At 37.9% G+C, this 19,300-nt stretch overlaps 1 protein-coding gene across 1 annotated transcript in view; it reads right to left on the bottom strand.

Moving 5' to 3' along the window:
• Nucleotides 1–5,998: 5,998 nt before the first annotated feature.
• snx19b (sorting nexin 19b) overlaps nucleotides 5,999–19,300 on the bottom strand; it is a 54,355-nt gene continuing 41,053 nt past the window's right edge. The window contains exons 10-12 of the mRNA XM_066708598.1: nucleotides 11,903–12,087; nucleotides 10,634–10,721; nucleotides 5,999–8,872 (exon numbers count right to left, since the gene is read on the bottom strand). Coding sequence (XP_066564695.1) covers nucleotides 8,761–8,872; nucleotides 10,634–10,721; nucleotides 11,903–12,087 — 385 coding nt within the window. The 3' untranslated portion in view covers nucleotides 5,999–8,760. The remainder of the gene's footprint in view (nucleotides 8,873–10,633; nucleotides 10,722–11,902; nucleotides 12,088–19,300) is intronic.

Here is a 19,300-nt window from a genome sequence, read left to right as displayed (position 1 = left end):
TTGCAGAAAATGTTAATGCTGGATCTCTTGCAACAGCAGTTGTCTCCCTTTTGCACAGCTTAACACAGAGGGGCGCGTGTACTTGGTCTTTAAACAAGCTTGTGGAACGGGGTTACTTAATAGAACAGACAGTACTCATCCATGAATGAAAAGCAAAATACACGTGAGTCTATGCGGCATATGGAGACGAACGTGAATTTTGTATTTGCCCCCCACCAATTGTTTTATTCCTGTCATTAAAACATCTATTGATCTCATCAATAACAATGAGAATTAAGTATTGTAACTCATGCTGGAAAGCAAAACAAGTTTTACAAAACAGTCCTGCTGTCTGCTGATGAAAACCTCACTGGTGGTAAAAGAGTCTTGACTAGAGAACCCAATAATTTGGGAAATCTTTACAATTTAAATTGCTACTGCATATAACAATAATAAACAATGTTACGGTTATAAAAATACAAATTATATATTAAATTGTCCTTTGGCCAAAGAGGCTTCAATATGGAATAATGTCAATTAACTTATCGACAAGTGTTATATTTAAATTGACAGCTGTTACTAAGTACCCAGAAGACAAAATGGACTTGCTCTCTCACATTTGGTGGGATTAAATGCAAAACAGATAAAACGCATAAAAAAAAAGAACTGACTGTAGAGTAAAAAACAGCCGTGTGTGTGTGTGTGCGTGTGTGTGTGTGTGTGTGTGAGCGTTTACAGTAGCAGGTAATAAATACTTTTGCAATCTTACACTGTCAACATTGCAGGACAGCTCTAAAAATACACTGGATCAAAAGTGGACTGCAATACTGGTTTTCATTATAACACTAGACTAGCTGTCTACAGCTATATTTTTAATGCTCGTCTCAGTGCATAAATAAATAAATACATACATACATACATACTACATACACACATATAGTACCATGAAAAAGTATGATTTTGCCTGATGCCTGATTTTCTGCACTTTTGCATATATTTGACACTGAATGCTATCAGTTACTAAAGTGAACAAATAACACAAAATGTTGATTTTTTTTTTTTTTTATTCAAGAAAGTTATGCCCTCGTTTGAAAAAGTAATCACCCCCTTAGACTCAATAACTAGTTAAGCCACCATTAGCAGCAATAACTGCAACCAAATGCTTCCTGTAGTTATTGATTAGTCTCTCGCAGTGCAGTGGGGGAATTATGGCCAACTCCTCGATGCAGAACTGCTCATTTCAGGTCCTGCCACAACATCTCAATGGGGTTTAGGTCTGGACTTACACTAGGCCATTTCAAAACTTTACATTCTGATGTAGACTTGCTTGAGTGTTTCGGATCTCTGTCTTGCTACAGACCCGTCTATGTGTCAGCTTCAGCTCGCAGATGGATGGCCTGACATTCTCCTGTAGAAATCTCTGATACAGAGCATAATTCATGTTTCCTTCAATAATGGCAAAGAGTCCAGGTCCTGATGCAGCAAAGCATGCCCAAACCATGACACTACCACCACCATGCTTGACCACTGGTATGAAGTTTTTTTTGTATTAATTTATTTTGATGGTGGCATAAACAAAGTACTCAAACAGCTGAACCTTATTATCCCTTTATTGGGTTGAGTTTTTTAATCTGAAGATTGCATGTTCGATTACCTTGAACTTTTGAAACGCCAAACTTCGGTGTCATTTTTTCTCTTAGATTCCCTCTATTAACTATGACAACCCACACAATGTTTTGACCAAAATCAACATGAACCTTAAGCACTTTTTCATGGTACTGTATATACATACAATGGCTCTCAAAAGTATTCATCCCCCTTGGACTTTTCCACATTTCATTGTGTTACAAGATTACATTTTGCCACTGATCAGCACAGAACATATAAATTAATTACAAATACAAAAGAGAAAATAATTGAATGCATAAGTAATCACCCCCTTCAGTCAATATTTGGTAGAGGCACCTTTAGCAGTAATTACAGTCATGAGCCTATGTGGATAAGTCTCTACCAGCTTTGTACATCTGGACACAGCAATTTGTGCCCATTCGTCATTGCAAAATTGCTCAAGCTCCATAAAGTTGGATGGGGACCTTTGGTGAACAGCAATGTTCAACTCTTTCCACATATTCTCGGACTTTGACTGGGTCACTCCCGGACATTTACCTTTTTGTTTTTAAGCCACTCCAGTGTGGCTTTGGCTGTATGTTTGGGGTCACTGTCCCGTTGAAAGATTAATCTTCTCCCAAGTCCCAGGTATCTTGCAGACTTTAGCAGGTTTTCTTCCAGGATTTCTCTGTACTTTGTGTAACGGGGCTCATCCGTGTATAATGAGCCCGTAACAAAGTGATGTAACCCCTCAGTAAAATGTAGTACAGAGTTAAGCCTCCCGTGGTAGGAGGCCCGGCCTTTTAACATAGAGGGCTTAACGCTGTACTGCACTGGAGCCGCTGCAGTGCGGAGCGCTCGGAGGAGCGCTGGTAGTGCGCGGTTAGAATCCCGGGGGGCAGCTCTGACCCACATCGGCTACATTTGCTGCATGCATTTTGCCATCTATCTTTACAAGCTTTCCAGGACCTGACACAGAGAAGCATCCCCATAGAATGATGCTGCCATGACCATGCTTCATAGTAGGGATGGGGTTCTCAGGATAATGTGCGGTATTAGGTTTGTGCCAAACGTAGCGCTTAGCATTGAGGCTAAAAAGCTTTTTTTTTTTATTATCAGACAATAGAATCTTCCTCCACTTGGTCTCAAGAGTCTCCCACATGCCCTCTGGCAAACTCTATCCGAGATTCTCCCATAAAGGCCACGTTTGTGAAGCACCTGGGCTATTGTTGCAGTATGCACAGTGTCTCCCAGCCGTGGAAGACTGTAACTCCTTTAGAGTTGCCATAGGCCTCTTGGTGGCCTCCCTGACTAGTGCCCTTCTCGCCCGGATACTCAGTTTTTGAGGACAGCCTGATCTAGGCAGATTCACAGTTGTGCCATATTCTCTCCATTTCTTAATAATGGACTTCTTTATAAAAATATACTGAGCTGTGGGGGATATTCAATGCCTTGGAAATGTTCTTTTGAAGAACCTTATTTCAAATTTGCTTTGAAAGTTCCTTCCATCTTCATGATGTAGTTTTTGTTAGGAATAGTACTAACCAACTGTGGGACCTCCAAGAGACAGGTGTATTTAAACTGAAATCATGGTGAGGTGAACCAATTACGTGACTTCTAAAGACAATTGGTTTCACCAAAGCTCAATCAGGTGTCATAGCAAAGGGGGTGATTACTTATGCATTCAATTATTTTCTGTTTTGTATTTGTAAATAATTTATATTTTTCACTTTGACATTATGGACATTTTCTGTGGCAAAAACTCCTGATAAAATCGATTCTGATTTCATGTTATAACATAATTAAATGTGGAAAAGTCCAAGGAGGGTGAATACGTTTGAGAGCCACTTTACATAAATAAATAAATGCAGTTTCCTTAAAGAGAGTCGCAACACACAACTATTTAAAGAAAGATATATAAATATTTTCTGTGCAATCTGCATAGGATCAGCCGCAAAGGATAGCCCTGAATGCTCTCACCCAGTAACATCACCCAGCTTCTCAGGAGACGCATGTCATGCAAACATTGTGGCCAGCTGCAATGCCGGGCATCCACCCTCACTCAGCAGTCTACCCCACATCTGAAACAACAATCTGAAGTCATGCATTTGAAAACGTGAGGCGATGTGGCCAGAGGGGGAAACAGAACCGCCAATTACCTCCAACCATAACACTTTTGATGTGGGAAGCCTGAAGCCAAAAGCACAAAAACGGGCCAACTTTTCCCATAATAACGAGTGGCCAAGATAGTGAGATTGCTCGATTTTATCACCATTAAGATCAAATCAATGTGTTTGGCTGAACGGGATGAGGAATGCAATTTTAGTTGGTCTTTCATACAGTACAGCCAGATTGAGTAGAATGTCCATAAACCAATGATTAACATGCAAAAAAATAAATAAATGCATATAATAATCATATACATATAAAGGAAAAAGGTATCAAATCAAAATTAGATTTGTATTTGTTCCTGATCTATTTTATCGTGCTCAGTTACTGAATATCTACTCAGTTGACCTACTGCCTTCATTATCTTGTTAAAACGAGCCACGATAAGATATCTTCCTGAAATAAATTACTAAATATTAAACAAAAGTTCTAAAAAATATACAGAATGCAAATACACTGTATTGTGGTGTGTTAAACATCTTCCATTGTTCATTTTCATTGTTCAAATCCTGACAAGTTTATTAACTTGGACAGCTTCTAACTCCAGTACACTAATTTTCAAGATGTCAGTGTTATAGTTAACACCGTTTGCTCTCTATGTGAATTAACTCATGAATCCATTTTTGTGGTTGCTGCAATCTGCCACACAATGACCAAGAGACCGAGGGGCTGGCAGGTAAGTTTTATTGCTGCCAAACGGCTGAGAAAAAAGTCCCTGAACTGTTTTTGTCTGACTTCTAAACAAACCAGTATTCCAGGCATCATGTTGTTTTCTGAAAGTAGGTCACTGCTGTCCGAATGCCCACTTCTGGAAAGCAGTTTAGGAACAACATCTGCACTGGAGTTCGAGCGCTTTTCTAATATAACTTTTCATTTATAAATAATAATTTTAAAAGCTTTAAGGAAAATTGTATTTGGTCTTGATTTATGTAATATTAAAAGGCTTTTTATTTTTTTAAGTTTTGTCTGCCATTAAATTCATTAAATAATACAAAACAAAAATTGAGGCATTATTTTGAAAACAACAAATCATGTCTACAACATTTACAGCACACCAGGATCATCAACATAAAGGACTAAATAATTTACATATTTAACCAACAGTTTTCATAGCTGAAAATCTCCATGTTATACTGTCCTGCCATGTGATGGGTTTTTGCCTGTTTTCTTATCCTAGGTGAACACCACAATTTCTGCATTTATTTTATTACATATTTGTACAACAAACAAGTTATTTTTAATAAACTTTGAACTATAATCCTACATTCTTGAAATTAATTAATGCCTTTTTCATCATTGCATTGTCAGATTATACTGTGTCTGCAGAATCCAGGAGAAAGTATTATTTGATCACTTATGTCCATCGTAAAATAATACCTGGCTTTGATAAATCCTTATTAAGGGATAGAGGACAATTCAGAAATATAATTTGGTCTCCATACAGACCCCAAAAACACACACCTCTCTTTTAATCAGTTCAGTTCATAGTATAAAGCAGATGTTAGGGGAAAATGATCTGGCTAGCCAAACACATCTGCATCTAAGATCAAACAGTTTATCCAGAGGTGTTGACAATTGCAGACCTCTACACAGCAAAAACATAAATAATGCCTTTGGCTAATGCCATAGTGGATCCTGCAAAAGATGGATTAGCCTGGTGTTATTCATAAATTATAAAATGCATTATTAACAGGAAGCACCTGGACTGCAATTATATTTGATTTCTATTTATATGAAAAAGACATAGGCTAGTCACTATAATGAAAAATGAGACAACTACCCTAAGACATCCTAAAGGTTTTCACTTATCATTGATGAAAAAACTGAATCCTTCATTTACTGATCTTTTCATGTGCCCCAGCACCTATATGGCCATGGCATTCAAGACTCTTGCTCCTTCTAATGTCTCGAAGGAAACACTTTGGGCCCAAAAGAAAGAAAGTGCCTACAGGACAAAGAAGAAGCTGTCAAGTTGAAGAGGAAACTATCTGCTGAACAAAGACCTCAAAAGACAAGAACAAATCGGTACAGATTTCATACTTGACGAAAGCAAACTGGTCAGCTATACCTATACAACTGTCTTCCCTCTGTGGGGTCATCCACTTGCAATGGCCGTGCTGATACGCTCACATCCAGACTCCCATTCACTGATGAAGAACAAACTAGAAGAAGGATGGAGGAAAGGACTCTCTATGGTTAGACAGAATTAGTGAAAAAAAATATGAAAATGGAGATATTACCATATATTTAATCAGATTTTTTCTTTATTGTCTGTAAACATTTCCAACATCGCTTGTTTATGTCAGACAACAGTACTTCACAAGTTTAACTGAATGAGTTAGCAGGAGGCATAAGATTTGAAACACCACTTGATATACAGTGCAATGGTATGCATTGTCTTGTTATGTTGAATACTGAAGACCCATATTACATGTCTGCATATGGAAATAACAATCCCACATATGAAGTACGGCACAGCAAGACACAGATCGGAAGTGTTCAGGCAGGCACACACATTTCCACAACACGATGCAAATGTAAGTGAAGGAACCTCTAGCATATATGAATCGAGTCTCTAATATCAGCAATGAAAGTTTTATTTACACTGGAGACACTAACAGACTACTCTGAGCTCCCTCTTTCTCAATTTTAATCCAAGAAAATAAAAGGAAAATATATTGTATATTCCCCTGATTGGGGAAAAATCAGCAAATGGTATTTTAATGTGTCTGCAGAAGCACCCAGATGAACTATACTATCTTGAACTATAATTGTACTACTATTACCACTAATATGAATTACAGAGGTAGCAAGCATATAAATAGCAGCAAAACCAAATGGAATGTTAACAGGAAAAAATCTTGGAAGGACAGAAAATGCTGCTGTCTGTTGTCACCACGTGACCCAGTGAAAGCAACACTAACAACACATTCAACACAAGCAATCTTTCTGGTGATAAGGAACGAAGGACAGAGATTACCATAAGGTTCCCCTATGACACTCTACACATCTCCACAGAATGCTCTCTTACTTCCTTCAAACATTTACTTCATATGCATTTTACCAAACAAAACAAAAAAACAACACAACAACAACGTTATATAAATTAGATATGGTTATTTTTCTCTCATCATGCCGTATGTCATGTGCAGCACTTGTATAGGACTAGTAAAAAATATTATTCTGACCTTCTAAATATATGTATGTATGTGTGTGTGTATGGGAGGATGTGTGGGTATATGTGTTTTAGACAAATAAATAAATAAACACAATCTCTATCTTAAACACAGGACTGAAAATATAAAACATTTCTATCCTCATAACACACTGTGCATATTTGTTAAAGTCTCTGTGTAGTGATTAGTTATCCTTGGGAAACCTCTGGAACATGGAGCACTCTAAAAGAGCAGCATCCTTTAAGACAGTATGTGTTAAGACTTTGGTTGAATGGTATTTAAATTATCTTTCTCACAAAGAGTATATAACAATCTTATATACATATACATCTATATGTCTTTATAGCTGAATTTTGAATTCTTACTTTAGGCCCCTTCTCATTGGTTTAAGTTTGTCTAAACTAGTATTGTTTTTGATTTCTAATGCGGAAAATTGCTGTTTCTGAAGGGAATGTAACAACCATTCCTTTATATACTGTAAAAGACAGAAACACTGTACATTACAGAATAATGCCATCTCACATGTAAGAACAACAAAGCTACATACAATACTTAATCAAATAAGATTAAATATGAACTTCTTTACACTTCAACAGAAAATGTCAGTAGCACTGATAATTTCCTTCATGCAGAGGATCAAACGACAGAAAAAACACACCACCTTAGAGGATTAACAACAAAGTGTAACACTATAATGGTAATAACAATGATTTAAAGTGCAGTATCTTTCTTTTCAGGATCAAGATGCATCACAATAGTTATATAGTTTTAAAGCACCTCCTCCAAAAAATAAATAAATGAACAAATAAATACATGAATACATACACAGACAAATAATTGTTGTGGTAAGCTCTGAAAAACAGCAAACTTCTATCTGCTAGGAAATTCCCATGATGTCACGCAGCACAATCTACACAAAGACAGGAATAAGTCAATACAGCAGACGCACGGGAAGAAAAAGTGGAAAGGAAAAGCACAAAAATGAGAAGGAAAAAGGAAAAGCATGCAGTTGCATTCTCAAAAGTGTCAATTAAGCAAAATAAAATAGGTTTTAATACAAGGAGGGGAAGATTAAATACATGTAAATGTAACTGCTTAGTTACAAAACAGACTACCAGCAAGACTAACAGCAAGATGAATGACACACAACTGCAAAGCAAAGCACGTCATGAAGAACTTCCATAAAACATATGGAGGGGAAAAGGCTCTTGTTTGTCTGCTTCTAAGCCCCCTCAGTATTGCATATTTGAGTGCATTTGACTTTTCCTATGAGGAGGAGGGATTATAATTTGTTTAGTACATCTGAAATGAGTTTGGCTAAAGCTGGTGGGGGTTTTAGGGAGCAGGATAGGGGTGCTTTTCCCAAAACCAGATCCGGTGCGCGGGGAACTTTAGAATCCAAGAGTTATTCGATAAAACACGAAACAGGTGGCCCAGTAATCAAAGCCCACAAGGATATGTGTATGAGTTGGAAACTGAACACACTAATCTAAATTCAGTCCAGATCCAAATTACTTCAGAGTGACAGCTCCATAAAGGTCATGTGGAAGAGGAACAGGACGCCGGAACTGCAGTCCAAATGACAAAGGTGAGGGTGGGGACATCGCCGGTGACCTGTGTGCAGTGAGTTCTTGCTCTGATATAGTGGGGGAAAACCATCAATGCTGAAACCTGAATCACAAGCTGAATGAACATGCTGTGGTTTGGGCACACGTAGGGGGTTGACTCTGTGTCTGTGGGGGACATGTGCACGTGTGAGCATGTGCAATTGGGTCTTGAAAACAGAGTTACTGCACCACTGCGTTTTTGAGCGATCTCATGCCAACATTTACTCCGTGTTCCCGGACACGTGGTCGAGGAGAGATTTCTGAAAGTCCTCGTCTGAAGATTCTGGAACCAGAAACTCCAACAGGAGATCCCAGACACAATAAACCAGGTGCCTGCGAGGAATCAGAAGACACGTCAATCAAACCGTCAAACACAGACACAGACATAGACAGACACAACAACCAGTACATGGCATTCATTGAAGCCCAAAATTGTATTTCAATCAAACCTAAAGATGACCCAGAGGTTACCAGCTCTTTGATAGTTGGATTCTGGCACAAAATAAGGCAAGAACGTCTGCTACTGACTGTTTTAACTTTGCTCCTTATGTGCCAACAGTGCAGGTGTTAACGTCTAAGATTAAATGTACGAAAGAATGCCATCAAGATAAGAACAACACATAAGAAAAGGAAATTGAACTCTTCTGATGCATCATACTAATAAAAATAGTGTGTAACAAAAATAAAGGGTCTCTGTAATTGGTTAATCACATAAGAACTTAATATGCTAACAGGGAAATTTAAACTGCTGCCCACAATTATGAGTCCGACGTGATAACTTTGCCTTCCTTAGCCAAAAAGCTTCCCAACCAGGTCATTCTAATGCTGCTGCTCTTACCACAGTCAATACTAACTTTGCAATTTGTTATAGCCAAGTATATCTGCAGAAAACAGTAAAATCTAATCATTAATATAACTTCAATATTTTATAAATTTCATAAATGTGCATTTCCCATCAGATGGATTAGTAGCCTAACTGTAGAAACAAATGTGTTGTTGACCTGGGTGCTGTCACTTTAGGTTCACCTTGTCATTATATTAGGTTCCTGCTTTGATAGTTCAGCATTGAGAAAACAGGAAACTAAAAATGGCGCACAATCTTCTGTCATGACAGTCCTGATGTCCCTATATTTTAAACAGGCACGGTTTTAATTCTCGGGGTAAGAATTTTCCCTTCAGAGTTTCCAGTACACATCTGCAGACTAAATGTTTTCCAAGTCCACCAGAAAGGCACACTGTAGACGTTATATGAACAGAGAAATATGGCTTCCTGTTTATAAAATAAGTCACTTTAAAGATCGCTTTTAAATTATCATATGACAAACAGAAATTATGCAAAAAGAGAGAGTTTTGTCCATTTCTGATATGTGAAAGTAAACACACAGATGCACTTTGAAGTAAGCATCAAAACAAACGTCGGACGAAAACGAAAACCTTTGCATTTCCAGCACGTCTCTTGTGGCTGCTTTCCTTTTGCTACATATCAGAATTAATGGATCATGGACTGAATCTGGCGCCATTTCTCTTCACATCATGAAAATGACCTGAAGTCAGACATCCAGCTGCGAGAGAAAATCACAGCAGAGTATAAAGACAATAATTTGTGCATTCTGTTAATCTGTTATGCTGCTCTGTAAACAGATCCTTGCCTGGTTTTGAGATCCGACGTGACAGACTAAGCAAGAGCTCTGTATGATTTAAACTCCCAAACTGAGATCAATTAGTCACGTTTCTACTTTAAAGTGTATATCTATCTTTGGGAATATGAGCCAACAGAGAACAAAGTCCATTGCACACAAGGATTCAGTGCAGTGCCCCAGTCCAAGAACGTCGTATTTCTGAGGTGGGAATTGAATACGCTTACCGGCCCACAGTGTGTATACCTCGCCTCTCTCGTGAGACAATCCGTAATTATTAATAAATTCTGCACCGCTCCAAAAATCTCACAATGCACAACCATTGCACTGTTCACTGCTACCTCTCCACCTTGCATAACACATGAATAACATTAAGGAATACCCCCCCCCCCTAGTTATCCCTTCACCCGTGATGTTCAGTTAAGAGCGCTGGCCATCTGGAGAGTGTGTTGCCCACCTGTTGATGTAGGGGTCTTGTAGAGATTCCAAGATCACCTGCCAGCTCAGTTTGTACTTCTCAGAGCCCAGCATATCTGGCACAATATCTGTAGAGAGAGGGCAGAGTGAGCATCAAAAGGCCACAGACACTATGAACAAAAAATGATAGTATATATATTCTGTGCATCCAAAAAAAACAATCCAAAATGAGAAAACTTTGACCAAGATAAATTTAAATTAGGGATTCAGGTGTAGAAAGGAACAGTGCATCAGTTACATTTAGAATGATCTTCAATTTCATTTTCACAAATGTATGGTATTTAAAATCAAATTAGTGGTTGCAAATTGGTCTGGGTTAGGGTTAGGGGTTGGGGGCTGGGGTTAGTACCCAGTAAACTTAGGCGCTCATTAAGGCTAGGTTTGTTTTGCTACTCACCTAACTGAATCACGTGCAGATTTGCATGGGTCTAACTCAACGCTTTTGTGTTGGTTAGGGTAACCTATTGATGTAATTGAACTGTTTATAGTGTCATGTCTCCGATTTTAGCACTGAAAAGGGATTTCACAGCTTATCATAAAGATTCTGAATGTTATTAATTTGTTCAACTTCATACCATACATTAGTTCTTCAAAACATTATTATAAAGGAGAAACAAACAAATGATGCTATCATTTCGAAGTTCATTATCCATCCAGTAAACGTGGCATTCTTTGTTGCAGTGTTTAAAACAAGCTCTGTTTTCTGTTGAAGAGGTTCTACTCTCACAATGTGATTTTCCTTTTGTTTTTATCGCCCACACTCGTGTACTGGCTTCTTTAAGGTGTGCCTCTGGAGATCTTTAATCCATCACAAATCACTAATTTGAATGCCCCATCAATCTCACTGTATTACAGTAATGCTGTGCACTGCAGTGAAAGGGTAAAGCAGCTTGGGGCAGCAACAGGGGGCACATAAGATGAATGAAGCAGGGTCGGCTGTGCAATATCAAACAGCATACCTGCTCTGCACGTCCTAAAGCATACTAAGCCTCTGACGTGAGTCAACGAGGTGAGGGTCAAATCAACTGCCTTTTTATTTTAAGTTTATGGAGAATGAGGCTGGCGTGACAGTTGCTCTGTGACTTCAAAACACTGTAGTCGTAAGGCCCGCGGGTTACAATAGAGAGCTACAATTGGCAGGCAACACGTTTGAGATGGAAAACTATGCCTATTTCACAAGGCAAACAGATTTGAAGGTGAGCATAAAGCATACTGCAAGCACAGGACTGAACTGCATTCATTCACCCACCAGGCAGCAGCCTCATGAGGCACTGGAGGGACTGCTCTCGGGCCTCCTCCTTCTGCTGGGCAGTGCGGGCCGGCCTGGGCTGGGCCGGCAGGGAGCCCCCTGGCCAGATGGCTTCCTGCAGAACCCTGAGGTAGATCACCCAATACTGGGTGCAAGTCAGGTTAGCAATGTGCACATCCAGCCACCTGGAAAACACCATCAAACCCTTAATTATAACAGGAAACGTAATCAATATCATTATAAAGTTGCTTTTCTCCCCACCGTGTATGTCTATAAATTCTTCAGCAATAGTTATTATAAATATATAATTACACTTAATAAGTAAAATACACACAAAGCATGCTTATTAAAAATGGTCTTGAAACAATGACTTGAAATAAGCTTTTGAAGGGAAAGAAATGAAGATATTTGTTCAACATCAAAGGACTGCAGAGTTCAACAACATACGAAATAGTACAAAATAGTCTGTAGAAAGTGAACAGGATCATGAATCACAGATGTGTAAACATTGTGAGACTCTTAGATTGAACATACCAGTTTGACTAAATACTTGTCACACCTTTGACCTAATACCTGGCAGTTTCCTATTTAAAAGAAGTTAATTGATCAAAACATAAAGGCAAAATGCAGAGACCTCACTGATCAGTCCCTGGCTCCTTGCTGTACCCCTATCATTTTAAACCATTTCAGACAGAGCCAAGAACACTAAGGCCTTAACACAGAAGAAAGCATGAACTTATCACCACACATGTCAAAGTCTATCCCAGGGATCCAAAAACATGTCTGAGAAATTATTTAGGAGGGGGTAATAAATATCTGAAAACGATAATTAAATGTTGCTCTTGGATCCTTATCCAGTAGAAAGGCATTTGTTGAGCTTGTCAACTGTGACAATACATCTTTAAACATTTTCTGGAGCCCTCCCAGCAGCACATGCCCCGCTCTGTTGTTGCTCCAAGGCTGATACAGGGCCAGTGCAACTTCATGATTTTGTTTAGTAAGCTTGTTTAAATTGAGTTTAATTACATTTCTATTTGCAGAATTGAAAAGGTGTTATTCACGTTTTTGTGCAGAACACACTAGGGAACTTCTGTCCTCGGTTACAGATCTGTAAATGGGGACAGCGAAAAATTAAAAAGCCTTTATCGAAGGCGACTTATGTGCTTTTACATTTGTTTGCCTTTTAAGGTAGAGGAGAAGAAGAGAATGGTCTATAGGTAAAACTTAAAAATGTCTTAAAGAAGTGGCAAAAGGTGGTAAGGTTCTGTGCAATTCTGATACTCAAGGGTATCTCATTCCACACTGCAGGACCAGAGAGGAGAAAGGGTGAAGCTGTCACTTGACCTTACTGGTCTGCAATGATGCGTCACTTTAAATAAGAGCATCCACCCATCCATAATGGTCGTTACTTGCCCTATTGTAAAGGCCTTTGCACACTAGATCCAATGATGCATCCAATTTTTAAATGCATGAAAAGAGAACAAAATTAGTGTGTGCATCCTTATCTCAGCATGCAGAGTACATAATTGTCGTATAACGATGATGCGTCAATTTTGGAGTCTAAAGTAGATCGATATTATGCAATTTTACTTGTATTAAAAATGTTATTGACCAATGAAAAATGAGAGGAAGACTTGGACAGATGCACTTCATTTGTGTCCATCATGTCCCTGAAAAAGCATGTCTAACCATGAAGAACTATACAAGAAAGCAAATTAAGACTACAAGGATATCGAGAAGAAAGACAATATATGGCAAGCTCTCGCGGAGGAGCTGGCCATGAATTGTGCCTATTGATGTAGCGAGAAATCTTCTAGAAAATCTGGTTAAGCACAGCTAAAAAACACAAAAGTGACCTATGTTATTTACAAAGATATGCACTTAGTAGTAGTAGTTTAATGTTGAACCATGCACTCTGCTTTTTGCTCTCTGTCTTTATGATGAGGTGTAGTTTGTGTGAGAAAATGTGTTTTTTTGTACATATCATTGTAGTTCAGGAGGTAAAGAAACAGTAGTGTTGCTTGCGAGACACACACCAAAAGGGAAATAAAGGGAAAGGCTTTGTAACTAGTGCAGTTGTAACAGATTCAATGTGCAATGTCCTTGATGCACAACCTTTCGGAATAACGGCCTACAAATGACATATCGAATCCATTGTGCAATGGCCTTTAATCTTAAACACAACCAACAAAAAGGGGGAGCTCCTTCAACAAACACAAATCAAACACACTTTATAGGTTCAATAAAGTAAATGCATGCTGGATGGTTCACACAGTGAAGTCTTCCACTGTCTTTTTTTGTTAATGAGTGGCAGCATCAACATCCTAGTCGGTGTGCGTTGACCTTTCGCTGTGCCAGAGTGTGGTATGTTACAGCTGGACAGGGAGTGACAACGTGTGCCATGCTGTCACAGAGATATAGTTGGGAGCTGTTAATGGTGCCCTGTGATGCACTTGGCACATGTTTCACATAATGCACAGCACAGAGGAATTCAAGCATTGTATATATGTGATATATTAAGCACACCAAAGACTGAGAATCTACAGAGTGCACGGATCCCGTAAAGCAGATTAAGAACAAGCCGTATTAGTATTCCGAGACCCCTTGCTACTCAACGCCGATATCATAAATGCCAAATCTTGGATTTATTTTGAGAAATTAAAATGTCCTACACTTGATACTGCACAAGAAACAAGATGACACAAGATTTAAAATCTTATATTCAATATAGACTATACAAAACCAACAGACATTAAAATAACATTTTACAGATGTCGTTATATAATTCCCCAAATTCCACAAAAATGATTTAATGGAGAGAGAAGCAAGTATCCTTCAAGCAGCGATTTCTTGATTGTTTTGTACATTTCGGGGTTATCTAATGAAATCTGCTAGTGTGCATGTTTTGTCTGCTGATCAGTGTGATCAAAATTTTGGAGCCATGTTGTGGTAAAATGTTTGCAGTGGACCCCACAATATTTCAAACATACCAACTTGTACTGAGACAAACCAATCTCTAATAGAGACACTATGTCATCAGTATCTTCCAGTGGTGTGGAGGATTGAAAAAAAGGATTGTGAAATGATGCTTTTATCCTTTCATAATTTATAGTTGTTTTTTTGGGAATAATTCTACTGATGAAATACTTCTTAACAGGCAACTCCCCACCAAAACAGGATGTCCTTCTTTATAAAAATGTATGTGTTCATATGATTATTTCTTTCATGCACTATATACAAGATGTTTGTGTGTTATAAGTAAATACTGGCATGCATTTTCCTTGAGGGAGGAAGCATTTGGGTACTCCCAATAACTCAGATGATTAAAACAGGTAAGTAGCACAATCTTGTTGTGTACTGATCAGATACAGCACCCAACGGTGTGATAAATATTAATTAGAGAAAAAAAAAAAATAGAAACAAGCTTTAATCCTCATCTTTGAGAAACCCACATATGAAATACAAATAAGCCCTGACGCTTGTCAAACCTTTGATATAAGCCTCCCCGTGCTCTAGGGTTACATCGTTTATTTTAGGCCTTGTGCAGAATCGTTAAACCTTTGGGAGGATGTACTGTGATCTGTGTCCATTCATCACTGCATTCCAGTAGAAAGGAGCTCTTTAAATCACTCTTATGCAACATGGCTATACTAGTAAAAGCTCACCGACCGCCTGTGTTAAACATTTAAGACACAAAGATGCCCCCCCTCCCAACATGTTCTGCAGAAAACCTTTTGAGCATTCAGGTCCCCATCGAGGCAGACTGATCTTACATCCATGTGGCTGGGTTTTATGTTTTCAGGAAGCAGAGGATTCCCTAAGTGGGATACTAAGTACTTGGCAATCATTGCCAAGGTACCGCTCTGCACTTTAACATGAGGACACAGAGACCTGTAATGATCTAAAAGGGAAACAGTTTTTTTCAGTCATACAGTACGCTGACTTTTCAAGCTATTATTTTATTACCACTCTTGCTTTGTTTGTTTTTGTTATTGTACTTAGATGGCGGCATTTTAATTAGTTTGAACAGGGAAGTTGAAAAACTTGGTGCATCATTTAGCTTAGCGTCTCACTCTTAGTTTTGCTAATATATATACTAAAGAAAAAAAAACACACACATCACAGTTATGCCCTTCCTGTTAATCAGTTCTAAGGATCGGGAAGAAAAAGATGAAAAGGAAAAGGTTATTATAGTGTGGTGCAATTTTTGCAGCTTATGAGGTATTCTTAGCAATGCAGCTTCTGTTTTTTCAGAGAAGAAAGCATTTAAAAAATACAGTCAAAGCTATGGTATTAAAAGTATTAACACTTTTTTTAAAAACCTATTTCTAGTAGTATTTTATTCCAATCATGCAATCCATATTTAAATAAATCTGCTGCCACATTCCACATTCGAGCTCTTGTTTGGAAGAGAATAAAAAGTTCTCTTAGAGTGTCCAACTGCAAACAGAGAAGCTACAGACATGCGCAGAAGACATGTATTTTGGCAGAGCTGAGTTTGGGACCATGGAGGCGAAGGAGCAGACTAAACAGAAAGCCTAGACGAAGAATGTGTGCTGCACACAAAAAAAGAAACTGAACAGTCTCCCAAAAATGTGTTGACAATAAATGTCTCAATTCCTAGAAATGCGATTTATCTTAATATCATAGTTTTCCACCTGCATCCTTTTCAAAGACTGTATAATTTTAAACTGCCGTTCACTGTCGTTTTCTTGACACATGGCATAAACTGTCTGAAAATGTTACCATTTACAGTTCTGTAGGTTCTTGTTTTTCTGTTTATTGAATCCACATGCTTCCTTATACTTCATTCCCCTCAGCTGCCAAGTTACCATGTGTTTGAATAATTTGTGCATAAAATGTGAGGGTCTTGGTTTCAGAACCTCCGCTTCTAGACATTCCTGTCCCAACGTTCTTGGCTCTGCCCGCTGATACAACTGTCCAATTGCAAATAGTTTTCGGATGTACAACTATCGCAAGGTGGTTAAGCAAAGGAATACAATACAAAAACTGTAATAGACCTACAGGTCCCATATTCAGGTGCAGAGGCAGAGAGTTGAGCTGAGTTTAATTGAGTTGTGTGTTGGAGAGAACAAACAAGAGAAGAAAACTGATTAAGGTTATGGGACTTTGATTGCATATTTCGGACTGGTTTTGTCCTGCGTTTTAGATTATTATTAGTTATATGTTTAGGTAGGGATAGTTTAGGCTCATACCTTTTTTGTATGTCTCTTTTGGTTCAGCGCACTGTAAAATAAAAAGCACGGGTTTGCACCATATCCCGCCTCAGTGTTATTTAAACCTACCTAAGAGCCCCAGCACCTACCTCCCACAGTCACTATAAATATTATATATATATATATATATATATATATATATAAAGAATGGTTCAAGCCAATGAACCAGAAATGTGAAACATTTTACAACCATGAGAAAAAAAATATACACCTTAACACAGCTAAGAACATGAAAAAAAAAAAAAAAATCCAGTGTCATGTAACAGAACAGCTAATGTAAAATGAATTACGACTCGAGGTAAGCTGTCAACAGAGAGCCCATTATATTATGTTCTTGATATTACTGATCTTTCACCTGCTATTGTGTAACTGTACATTATGAGATGTCCTATGGTCCTCAATTGCATTTCTTAGTTGACTTTTTTGGTGGGGGGAGGGTGTTACTTAAAACAGCACACACAGTAAGGAAGGACGTGTTCTGTGCTTTGGTTGTGCTGTGGTCTGTCTACAGGGATCAATAGCCCAACAATGCTGACAGTTTGCAATAGAGGCAGCTGCCACAGATGTTCATTTTGTTTGATTGCAGGCTATCTTGTGTGTGTACATTCTCCACACTGACACATTAAAACGAGAGAGACACTTTATATAATCATATACTACAAGTACTGCCCCCCCCCCCATTTTGAGAAGAAGCAAATGAAAATCCTTGTTGTATCATATGGACAAATACAATTTTCAGCATACACTTTTTTTTTTTTTTTTTCAGAATTTGGTTACCAATGTATTAGCTGTATAAAAGCAAATAAAATCTAACAAACCCTTTTAAAATATACTGTGACATAGTACAGCTAATGCTCAATGATGGAAAAATATTTTTGTAATAAGTTGTTTTTAATCAACAGACGTACACTTGATTCCTTTTCTGGCAATGGCACAGCTTATAAAAAGAGTGAGGCATGTATCTTAAAAGGGATACACAGTATTAACCAGAACAACATTTCTCAATCTCTTAAGGATGGAAACAGGGAGAAAAAAAAAAAGGTGTTACTACGGGTCTGCATAATCCAGTAAAGTTTAAACAATGCCTTTCAACAGTTAATAGAGTCCCTGATTTGTCTTGACACTCCAAAAACATAAACATGATAACTATATTCCACTTGGACTTAATCCTAATTGGCATCTGAAATTTACTTGGAAAATATTATGTTGCCAAAAAAATGAAGAGGAGGACAGGGGGGAGGGGAGGTAAAGTAAACTCTGCACAGTCTCGGAGACAAAAACCCAGCCAAGAATTTCTGTGACAATGAGGAAAGAACAGATTCCCAGTAGGCAAGAGGTACTGCTAATAGCATAATCAAATGTCATCTGCTTTTACAATGTGTCTTTTTTTAAACCCTATCACATTTGGAGAAATTTATGCATTTGTACTGTTAACTGTATTCACATTCAGCAGGTGTGAATGACCTATAAAACAGTGACAGTAAAATATTCCAGGCATTTAAGATGAACAAAAACAAAAGTAGTGTTGGAGCATCATTCGAAGCTTAACTTCCAAGACATTTCTGGAATTTTGCTGTACAAAATATTATAAATATATAGTACATATGCATGCAATCATTGGATGATTATTTTCTCAAGGATTGCTTGGTATTTGTTTTGAATTTATGTCAAATAAATACGAATCAATTTCAAATTAAATGAAATAATAGTGCAATGACTGACTAAATCAAAACATTTTTACAGTTTTGGTAAATGATGATGGTGATCTCTAAACTTTGAATTAGCAGAATGGAAATTGAACCAAATCTGTTTTTATACTGTCTGCAGGGGGTATTTCTTGATTTATTTTAAATATTAAGATGCAGATATGAATACTGGAAACATCTTTAAGAACATCAGGTATGCCCTAAATAAAAAACACTGTGAAATGAACAAGGTCTAGTTCAGATTTAACCAACAATGCAATCGAAGAAATTAAGTTCCGAAGTGTCAAAATGGTGTGATGTGGTGGTTTAATGTTACAATGTATTATCAATGTTCCACCAGGGACAGTCTATTTTAAGGGTTTTCTGGGATAACGCTTCTTTTGCATAGCCATGTAAACACAAACATTAAAAAAGTAGTAAACATTAAAATGTTCAAATGTAAAACACAATTTTGA

This window comes from Amia ocellicauda, chromosome 1 (assembly GCF_036373705.1).
Source record: "Amia ocellicauda isolate fAmiCal2 chromosome 1, fAmiCal2.hap1, whole genome shotgun sequence".
Lineage (NCBI taxonomy): Eukaryota > Metazoa > Chordata > Actinopteri > Amiiformes > Amiidae > Amia > Amia ocellicauda.
This window is presented reverse-complemented; position numbering and strand designations above follow the sequence as displayed.